Genomic DNA, 11,535 nt, shown 5'->3' with positions numbered 1-11,535 from the left:
GTAGAGTAATCCCGGGGAGTAATCCAGAATCCATGTGTAACAATATAGTCACTACTTGCCGGTATTACCTTCATACAAGCATACTCAGTGTTAGCCTTTTTTATGTCAAGCATATCTAGGGTTTAACAGCTGAAATCTAGGAGATAAGGCTGACAAAACTTCAGCCAGGCACAAGTGACCTGGTGATGAGGGTCGCCATAGATAGCTGGTCAAGGTATTTTTACAGGACAGGCCAACAATCGATCTTATTACCCTGATCAGTACCGAGTGTAATAAAGTCTTTGATCATGGGTCATCTGCCCCACCTTTACCTGATGAGCCATGGGGAGAGCGGATATGATTTTTTGTTCCTGCAGGAACTTGAACCCGGGACCTCTCACACCAAAGGCAAAGACCTTGAACAGTATGCCACGCTGCTCCCTGCCTTGTAGTATCAAGATAATATACATCTTGTTAGGCCAAAAAAAAAGTTGTTTGTTTGTCCTCCAAATTCATTTTTTTTTTCAGATTTGGAGTATCTCTGGACCTAGCTAGAGCTAAATACTAAGATCTTTCATGGTTGAACGTAAAAAAGCCCCCCAAAAAACAAAAACATTTAGTGTCTTCAATGTGCAAAGTTATAACTTGTGTTCATGTCATAGTCTATTATTTTTAGTGACTTCAAAATACATTGGATTTGAAATCATTAAAAGACTATGACATGAACACAAATTATAACTTTAACTGCATATTAAAGAAACAAAATGTTTTTTTTAAAGTCACCATGAATGATTGTAGCATTTAGCTCTATACTAGCTAGGTCCAGGAATACGCCAAATCCGAAAAAAAAAAAAAAATAAATAAATAAAATAAAAATCCGCCCATCGACGTTCTCTTTCAAAGCTGTGGAGGACAAACAAACAATTTTTTTTTTGGCCTTACCAACTAAAGCCCTCTAATGAACTCTCAACAATAGGCTACAGTAATTTCATGTATGCTTAAATAATGATATACATACTTACTTGTTTATTAACATTGGATTATAAGTACAGGCTAAAGCCCTTTGTAGCATTCTCTTTTCGGTGGGTATAATAGACGATTGATACTGCTGCCATACAAAGTTCCAATCCTCTTCATTGCCATACATGATGCCTCCACAGTACACTGTCCTCTTCAGGTTTGCACTCACGCTGGGGAGATGGTAAAACAATAGTAGTATGAAATAATTATAAGTTAACACTAATGCCACAGTTGCTTTTTGGTGAGGGGGAAGGAAAGAATGAAGGAAGGAAGAAAGAAGAAGAAGAGAAAACTTTTATTATCAGGTGCGGTTTTGAACCCCCGACTTCAAGCTTTCCGTCACCATATGACTGCTTGTGCCCACACTTTCTGAATAGAGTTTTTTTGATGTTTGGTACGATTAGGGTTAATAAATGTGTATCACTTTCTGGGAGTGCAATTGTATAAAATAATGTATGTGTACTGAGATGATAATATATCTAATGCACAAGCCCACAGGAGACAAGTAGTGCATTAGATTAAAAACGGGTGTGTGAGTCCTCGGTTAGATCCTCGTTAAGTCGAGGTCCTCGCTTGGAGGTATTTACAAACAGGTGTGTGTGTGGGGGGTGAGGATCAGAATTTTTTCTCAACAGTTTATTTTTTATTTTTAAGAATTTGGAGTGTCTCGACCCCAATACCTCCCTCTTGCAACCAAAAATAACCAATAACCAACATTTTCAGGTATAGTTTCATTCGTTGCACAATTTCTTAAACCTTATCCATAATTTTTATGCCCTTTTTTCATTAATAATTCTTCTGGCCGCCCCTTTTTTCTTTCATAATTCTTCTTGCTGTTCTGCCCATTCGTTTTTGCAGTCTCCTGCTTTTACCCGGGGGGGGGGGGTGCCCCCAAAGCTCCCCAAAATATGCACATGAGCATGTTCGTCTTTGTTGCTTCTGCAGGTTAACACATCTGTGGGCTGTGGAATTGGTCATTTTTAGCTATCAAACTGTACCTACTTCTGTGCCTACATTCATTGTTTGTTGTCCCCCCTGCAAGTTAGTGTACCTTGCTCTATTTTCAGTTGATCCAATATTCAAGGTACATCCTCTTGTATCATTTATTAATCCTTCATGTTTCTTTTAATGTCCTTGTCCATTGGATTCATCATTGCCTACATTTTTTTGTTTTGTAGCATAAGTCAGCGGGAACTTACGATTGATTGTTTTCTTTCCATGTTTTGAATTTCATTTTAGCTTCTTCAACTGACTTGGGATGGCCATATAACACTGCTCTGTAGAATGCACTGTCTCGTAAAAACCTGCAGAGAAAGTACAACAGAATAGAACACAGAAAAAATTGAGTTAGCCTTTCGCCATTGTTCATCACCGTTTAACAACGATGCATCCACATTGTCTGCATAGTTTACTTTGCGAGAGCAGTAAACACGCCATTAAATAATGGTGAAATATGATTGAATCCCTTTCAACAACTAAAACAAGCTATAGATCGTCTAATTCACAGGATTATTTCATGAGGAATGCCCAGTTTGGTCATTGCCACTCAACATTACTAGAAAATCAGTGATTTTTCTGTTATTTTTCTGTTGATATCAGCAATAGAACTACAGAATAAAATAGCAATATTTAGCCGCTTCTTCCAAAAAAAGAATTCAACATGTAAGCGCACACAAATTCCCAGACTTCTCCGTGGTCCACTTTCCCATTTTGCATATTCTTCCCCCTGGCTATTACAAAGCATAAAATGCTGATTTGTATTAATTTGTGTGCAATTGTTAGATTTTCAAATCTGATATTTTCAGTCACTGTACTTCCTCTGTTTGTTAGCTTCCTAAGTGGACTACTTACTTTGGATTGCGGTTAACATTCTTAACACGGGTCTCTATGTAAAGATACACAAATTTCTGGCCTAACTAAAATTGGCCATGATGTAAGGCATCTTTAAATAGATCTGGCTTGTGATTGGTCGCCCAGATCTCGCTATGGTTTCAATCTTCCGGACATGTGCCATTAGTTGTTGAAAATTAAATTACCAATCCAGAAAAAAATTCTGTCATCTACTTGAAAGGATACATTTTAAAAATAGAACATTGCAATTTTTGTTTAAAGTATGCTTTTATCTTTATTATATTGCATTCCAAATTTCCTTTTTCATATGTTGTATAAGTACATTCACACTGGGTATTCCAGTTGAAATCCATACACCCCCTACGGAAGACATGATCTAATAATCTTCCACACAGGGGGTGTAAAGTTCAAATAAGAGTCACCCACTCAGGTACCTGCATTTGAAATTCACACTCCCTGTGTGGTAGATTAAGCTCATGTCTTCCATAGGAGGTGTATGGATTTCAACTGGAATAACCCATTTTACAATTGTAAGGATGTTATAGTAGAGTCAAATCACTGAAAAGGCTATTCCAGTTGAAATCCTTACACCCCCTATGGAAGACATAACCTTAATCTTCCACACAGGGAGTGTGAATTTCCACAGGGGCTACCTGAATAGGTGACTCCATTTGAAATCTACACCCCCTGTGTGGGAGATTAAGGTCATGTCTTCCATAAGGGTGTATGGATTTCAAATGCAATAGCTCATTCACCATGCTACTTTAAGTAGTTAACAAAATTGGATACTTTTCTTTTCAAAATTAAGAGTCTTACTTCTTAAGATGTTCACCGGTGTCCTCCCAGCCAATTTTCTTTAGCAAATTGTCCAGCAACTTCAGTGTGTATTGCTACAAGAAAAGGATGAGAATTCAATAAAAACTTGATAGTTAGCATATGTGCTTACTACCAAGCCCTTTTAAAACATGCAAACATGAAGAGCCCCATCCACAAAAGTGTAAAGGGTTTTGATCAAATCATCGATACACATAGTTATATACGAACAAGTAAACCTGCAAATGTGTGTCTCAACCCCCCAGCTCAGTTGGTAAAGCACCAGGCTAATCTATTAAGAATCTCAGTATATTTGTTAAATCAATAAAGTTGAACTTGGGTTTAATAAAGCTGCGTAGCCTTAATAAGGTAAATTTAACCAGATTTTGTTTACATTATCTGTTGAAATGTAATGTGATGAAACAAAATCAGTCGGAAATCGGAAATATTGATTCTGAGATATATATTTCGTGAGGGTTTTATTTTCGCGATAAGAGCTCCAACCAGTATAGGGAGGGACTGGGTAATCGCGAAAATAACATTCACGAAAATGTGTCTCTCACTCCAAATCGCGAAAATAACTGTACGTGAAAATTACTACTTAGGCCTATACAGTAGCCAATCAAAGTAAGTATTTCATTTTGTTTCCTATTGTTTTGGAAACTCTTTAACTGCTCATATCGTTTGAACTGGTTGTCCAAATTCAATGGGGTTTTATGCAAAATGTAGCTTTACAAATGCTGTTTACATGCAATCCTAGTAGAAAATGTCCAACTTCAGACTGATTTTGCTTGATCACACCACATATAATATATCAATGTGTCAGGAGGTGTCCAATGCCCACATAATGCAAACACCTCTGTTGATGACAGCACGTAACTCCATATCAAGAAGTGTTGCATGAACTTTTTGCAAGAGAATTATCTTGTACCTGACAGTTAGGCTGTCACCCTCATTTGCAAACTGTCTGGGTAGACGACTAAGGAACTTATGTGTCAAAAAGTGTCAGACTTTGCCACCAGATTTTGGCAATCTGAGACTGCAAAATTGTGTCCAAATTGACCTTTTGACTGTGTTTGTTATTTAACACATATTTTTAGAGCCTCAGAGCACAATCTTGTCACAACAGCATGGAAAACAGGCGAAATAATTTTTAACCTTAGGGTACACTTTTGCACTGCATTTGGAAAGTTGTAGTTGCAGAGCAATCTGAAATGCAGTCTCAGACAATCAACACATAAAGTCAGTACAATGTGGTATCGCAATTTTGCACCGCACTTTGATAAAGTTGTATTGCAACAGGAATATTTTGGGGTGCAAATAGCACTGCGATAGGGCTTACTTTGAATGCTGGCACCAATAGTTAGTCACGCTATGGCGCACAACCAAAGCTGATAAAGAATATTTCCATGAGTTCAGCATGCTATGAGTGCTTTTAGTTTTTTGGTTGTCACTTTATTATTATTATTTTATTATTTATTCTTTCTTTATTGAGGGTAATACTGCTTCAGTGACAAGCACTGCTTTTCAAGCAGGCCCTCTAGAAGCATAAACACAAATACATGTACAGTGTAGCTGACTGGAGGCTTTAGTCTACCTGATAGTATGGGAATCCCTCTTTGCTTCTCAACACAACACCAATAGAGCCCAATCCAGCGAGGGCAGAAGACCAAGGGATATAGTCATCTTCTTTATCTAGATACTCTGAAATTTCCAGCGGAATGGTGTAATCAAGTTGATTTGACCTGAAATAAAGAAGCAAGATGATTGGAAATATATAAGCCTATGTGATGTGATGTGATCAAGCAAAATTAGTCAGAAGTCGTAAATATTGATTTTGAGATATAGCCAAACAAAGGAAGTATTTCATATTGTTTTGGAACCTCTTTAACTGCTCATATCTTTTGAACTGGTTGTCCAAATTCAATGAGGTTTTCTGCAAAATGCTGTTTACAATCCTATAAGAAACCGAAAACTGAATATGTCCGACTTCAGACTGATTTTGCTTGATTACACCACATGAAAAAAAGATCTACAACAATTGGAGGTTCGTAATCACGCATGACTCTTTTCCATAAAAAAGAGTGCACACAAGTAAATAGGAATTTCCTATACCCTTTGGAGGAAAATCCTAGAGAAAATCAGAAAGTGGTAAAGTGGCATAACACTTAAAGTAATACATTAGAAAAGGCTTAAAACCCAACTATATTTGGCCCTGATTCATATGAATTTCTCATTTAGGCCTAGGAAATAGATTGTACATGAAAAATGAGCAGGATCTGACTTTCTATAAAGATTTGGCAAAGCTTTCAAAATGTGTTACATTTTAGAAACACCAAGCTATTTTCAAGTTGACGTATAGGCTTATCTAGTTGGAAATTTACTGCGAAAAGTCACTGGACTTCATATGTTTTCTCTGCACTGGCTGTTTTTATCTGACCTTTAACCTGCAGAAAGTGTAAGTTTTGAAGAGCTGACTCACTCTCAAGTCAAGAAAATGATGTTTTTGTACAGAAAGTTAATGGTGTGCACCCAAAAGGACACATTGTTGTTATGGATTATTTGCAGCACCTACCAATACAACTAGCTGGCAATACAGCAAAAAGATGGGTGCAGTGAACCCTCTTTCAAGAGGTAAGACATGCTTATTTTGCTCTGAGCTTATCTTGTTTGCTACTGAGTTCTATTTGAACTTGCCTTCAGTTTTTGACTTGGAATTTGTTTTTAAACTACAGCATGTAGTTTTTGTTCTTTGCTTTTATATTTTGTTGTCTGTCCCTGAAGAAGCTATTTGCGGACCCCTGTTCTAATGCCTACATTTGCTGTTTTTGCCCCCCCCTGCATATTGTCTAGTCTGTTTTTTACTTGTTTGTGATTGATAGTGTGCTCAGGCCATAATGATAAAAACTCACCATGCTAGATTAAAGGCATCATCAATAATACCAGATTTATCCGTAGGGTTGAACACGGTGTGGTCTTGTTTAAGTTGGCTCTTTAATCGCTGCCAGTTCTGGGCGTAAGTAATTCACACGATAGAAACCATTCTGCTTGTAGTTTGCTTTATACCATTGTACATTCGGATTTATTGTTAGAGTAGCAGAATCTGTATAATTAAAAATGAAACAATTATGAATTAAAGATCCATCCAGTTGACCAGGCAAACTTAAGGGCAACCCAATTAAGTAGGCTTAAAATAATATAAATAATCAAGTCAATGTTCACCTCTAGACCACCAAACATTACACAGCTCCCAACTTAATGTTTTCCAGATATTTGGAGCAGACTTAAGCATTTACCAAAGCATAGGGCTCAGATATATAATTTTGGGGTACTTTTTGGCAACAAAGAATTGGGGGGGTCTAACCCCATTCTGACCCCATACCCCACCCCCAGCGACGGCCCTATCACTGTGCGGACACAGCACAGAGTGACTCAGAATATAATTTCTGCATTTAGCAGTTCAAACAGGGATTAACCAATTTGGGATATGACAGCTAGCATAGGAAAAGCTACAACAGATGCCAGTGGCCTGAAGTTACTTTGCAGGAAAAGCCTGAAAAAGTGTGCAAATGTGGGCTATAAATCCTTAAAATAGGCTGAAATAAATGAAAGTGTGGAAATTAGGAGTAACAGAATGTAGGAAATCAGGCAATTGCCTGAAACCTGGCAACCCTGACTGCTATGTAAGGCGCCATTACCCTTGCTATCGCGTAGTCTTTGAACGCTGCAACGATTTACCAGCTCATCATGCTCAACATTCAAGCACTGAAATGGCCATCTGCTGCATTAACCGTTAAACTTTATAGAGCCAGCTATGATCAAGGGGAATGAGTCACATGTCGGCAATTTTCAATTTGAAGTTTTTTACATCATTTTCTGGCAGCTTATGAATGCAAACCCCATCAAAATCGGACATCTGGTTACTGAGTTATGAGCAATTTATTAATGGATGAAAACAATATAAAACAAAAGAATTTAAATAATGTTTTTGCCAATATCTCAAAAACAATTTTAGCGACATCAGACTCATTCCTCTTGATCATGTCACATATGTGTATTTTATCAACTGTTGCATGAAAAGAAAATTGATTTGTTAATTTCCAGAGCTAGCACAATCAACATGAACTTAATTTGATAAAATACAGAAAATTGACCAAGGTCCATCCAAAACTACAAAGAAAATACTGCTACGTTCCAGAGATATTGCTCAATCATAATATGTCCTGTTACTTAAGACTAGTCTCCTCAGCAGCCAATTTGGTTCCGCTCCTTTCACACAAACAGTGTGCCAATGACAACGTATAATGCCATTTCTGATTGTTAAGAGGGCTACTATATAGGCCTATGTAAAGTCTATAGACCGAAGCTTGAAAGGTTGGATCCGGGAACTGGATTGACCTCAGGGTTGAACTCCTGGCCAAATAAATCAGCTGTGCGAGCAGCATCGAAAACCCACCAGTATTATAGCATTTTAGCATGACAATTTCCATAACAAATTTGGATGATACATGTAGCCAAAAAGTTTAAAGGTAAGCTATGTCCATTAAAATTGTTCAAGCAGCCGATTTAATTAACCAATTGCAAGCCTTGTTGGAAGTTGTGCTGGATGATGTCATAAGAAAAGTGTTAGCCACTCAATAAAATCTTGTTCGTTATCATTGGCAGACTGTTTGTGTGGAGGGAGCGGAACCAAACTGGCTGCTGTGGAGACTAATGTAAAACTTGCAGATATAGTCTAATCAGAACATCACAATGATGGTGTTATATGAAATGTTTGTCCATCACTTATTACAATAGATAACAATAGATAACAACAGACTGACCTTGGTCCTTGGTAAACAGTGTCTTCTGACTTTCACTTATTCTTTGTGTATCAGGTTTTGGGTCACTGGAAGTTACTACTGTGAGTGGAATGGTCCATTTGTAGCTATAGGAATGATATAAATTATATGATACAAATCCATTAGAGTCACGCGGTAGCCGTGACCAGCAAGTTTTTAAAAAAGACTGATAAAGAAGACTAATAACAGATGCTCCCGCGAGACTATATTTACAGCTAACATTAAAACACTTGACTTCTATTGTTCGATGTTATTTTTCGCTCAGTACAAAATGTGTCTAAAACCATGCTAAATGTTATTTACAGTCCCATGTGTAATATCTTGACAACTCATTAATTCAAAAAGGGCCACCAATCCTACAGTCAATCATTGTTCGTAATAAACAAATATTTTTGCTTCCATTTCACGCGGTATTTCATAGCGAAAATTAGTTGCAAATCATACTGATCCAGAATTTTTAGACACTGCTACAGGTCTACCTGGTTATCACCTTCACACTACTTTTTCAGATTCACTTCCAATTATACCCTAGCAATTTCTGAAATACCGTCCATATAAAATTCACCCCATTCGCCAAAAAATCAAGTTTTTCACAATTCTTTTGTTCTTTTCGGACGACACATCAATTCATATAATAAATATTGTACATCGACACGCAATTTCGCAGCCGAGTCTCGTGGTGTAATGGTTAAGGCATTGAACTCCTAATCCGGGGACTCGAGTTCGAAATCCGATGACCAACTTATTTTTTCAATATTTTATTAAACAATAATTTTATTGTCATTAATCAAGGATAACACAATTTTAATCATCCAGTGCTATTATGATATTATTTTTTTTATCAAAGCAAGATGTTACCAATATTTTTCTCATTTTAGTTCTGTCCTACCACGGGCGATTCGCATGATAATAGGACAATAAAACATGTGATATGTATGAATGGTTGTTGAATCGATCTAGAGACCTGTCCCTTTGTCATCTTCAGCTATCGTAGAACTGTATTCCAACATGACTGTCATTTCAATTGTTATACCGTTCCGGTTGGTTTATTGCATACACTCTATAGGTAGGGATGACCAATGAACCATCAACTTGATTAGAACACTCCCATAGACATGCAGGGAGCTCAACTGTGCACTGCTTGCACATACATTTCTAAATTGATCTCATTCTTTTATTTTTCAATATTTTTCTGTAAAATTTGGGAAGTTACTGCCAATTATATTTTGTAACTATCTTGCAAATTACAGCAACATAACTTATTTTGTTTTTCTGTAAGTGCGAGTCAAAATTGGTCCATCGCCACAGTGCGCTTAATTGCCAGTGGCTGAGTTTAGCACTGCTCAAGAATGGCACAAAATATTCAAATCAGTAAGATCAGGTGAAAACGTGGCCTACTGAGCTGTAATTTGGCAGAGTTGCCAGTAATACCTCTATCATACCCTCTGTAAAAAGGTTAAAAATTGAACAAGTAGATCTCGAGTTACAAATTAAATCACCAGCTTCCCTTTGGAATTTTTATATTCCTTTCAAATCATGTTAAGAAGACACCTTTCTGAACATAAATGTGAAGTTTCGTGCTCATTCGATGTATTGTTCACCTGATCTTAACCCTAAACGTTTTCTTATATTTAGGCCTATAACATCTACAACTTGCTGCTGGCTATACCTTGTTTAGGACTTTCAAAAGAAGTACCTGAATGTGCAACCATAACTGTTTCAAAATAGCCCACGATAGTCATGCAGGTAACTCCGAGGTCAAGCATTGAATTGGTTTGAACAAAGATACTCATAATGTATTGAGTGCTACTTTGGTTTGAATGAGGAATACTACAGGAATACACATGAGCATGATGAGGATAATCTCTATTGTTGTGAATGAGTCAATGACCTTCAAACCTTAAGATTTTGTTTACATACACCTACTAATTGGTCATATTAAACCCAATAACATTGAAATTCTTGGTTGTGAAAAAAAAGTTCACATAGTGCAATTTTGATTTTGTGCCATATCGGCTATCTTGGATGATTTTTGGCAAATGTCCTCTAAATGCATGATTTCAATGCCTTGGTTTGAAAAAATAAGTTATGCCAATGACTAGTTAAGTGCCATTTCATAAGAAACCCCTTTGCTCCGTTCACAATATGCTTGTTTCATGTTTGCAAATATGTTAAAATAAAGAAATATATAAAGGTAAATATATGCTTATGCCAATTTTGCTCCTAACTGCTATTTTTGGACCTTGTCATTTTATTTCATTCCAATGACCGGTCAGAAAGGGAAACTTTGATAATTCATAATTCGAAAAGTTTTTGACCGATTTTGACCATTTAACCACCAAAATACTTCTGTTGATTAGTTCTACTCAGAAAACAATCTTTTGTAGCAATAGGGTCAACATGAAATTTTGATGGTTATCCCTACTATAGGTGTGAAAAATTATTATAGTATGGAAGGCCAGCAGGGACAAAAACGTATCCAAAAAGATACAACCAAATATGGAAGGACACTAAAGTCATTACGTAAAGGCAAATTAGCAAAGCGGCAAAAATACCCAAATGCCTATTAAAAGGAGGGCCGGGACTGTCCCCACCACAGACACACGGAACCCCCGCAGGGCTACAAAAACTACAATCATTAAAACATAATTATCTTGCTAAGTCGTGGCACTTAGACGCTTCCGTAGTATAAGCCTTGCTACATATACACGCATTTCTCAGCTTCAATTCCAAGTAAATCGCACTGACTCTGTATCTCGCTGGCATCGTCAACATTGGGTATGTGTTGTTCATATTTACATTTTCTTAGTTGCCTTGAATAAAGTTTATTAAAATGTATATGTATCCCTATTAACATTACAGTCACGCGGTAGCTGTGACCAGCAAGTTTTAAAAATAACGGCTGATAAAGTTTTATTAAATTATTTACTGTCATAAATCAAGGATAACATATAATTTCAAACATCTATGTTTCGTTTTATTCGTTTTATGGAGTACTTCCTAACCCGATGACTTTCCAAACTTAAAGCTG

General features: G+C 36.9%; 1 protein-coding gene across 3 annotated transcripts in view; it reads right to left on the bottom strand.

The window, feature by feature from the left end:
* Positions 1 to 2,230: 2,230 nt before the first annotated feature.
* LOC140142539 (endoplasmic reticulum aminopeptidase 1-like) overlaps positions 2,231 to 11,535 on the bottom strand; it is a 58,837-nt gene continuing 49,532 nt past the window's right edge. For all 3 annotated transcript variants that reach the window (XM_072164531.1, XM_072164530.1, XM_072164532.1), the window contains 5 exons: positions 8,487 to 8,590; positions 6,576 to 6,766; positions 5,261 to 5,408; positions 3,667 to 3,740; positions 2,231 to 2,303 (listed from right to left, as the gene is read on the bottom strand). In XM_072164531.1, the coding sequence (XP_072020632.1) occupies positions 6,645 to 6,766; positions 8,487 to 8,590 (226 nt within the window). In that variant the 3' untranslated portion in view covers positions 2,231 to 2,303; positions 3,667 to 3,740; positions 5,261 to 5,408; positions 6,576 to 6,644. The remainder of the gene's footprint in view (positions 2,304 to 3,666; positions 3,741 to 5,260; positions 5,409 to 6,575; positions 6,767 to 8,486; positions 8,591 to 11,535) is intronic.

The sequence above is a fragment of the Amphiura filiformis genome, chromosome 20 (genome assembly GCF_039555335.1).
Source record: "Amphiura filiformis chromosome 20, Afil_fr2py, whole genome shotgun sequence".
NCBI lineage: Eukaryota > Metazoa > Echinodermata > Ophiuroidea > Amphilepidida > Amphiuridae > Amphiura > Amphiura filiformis.
This window is presented reverse-complemented; position numbering and strand designations above follow the sequence as displayed.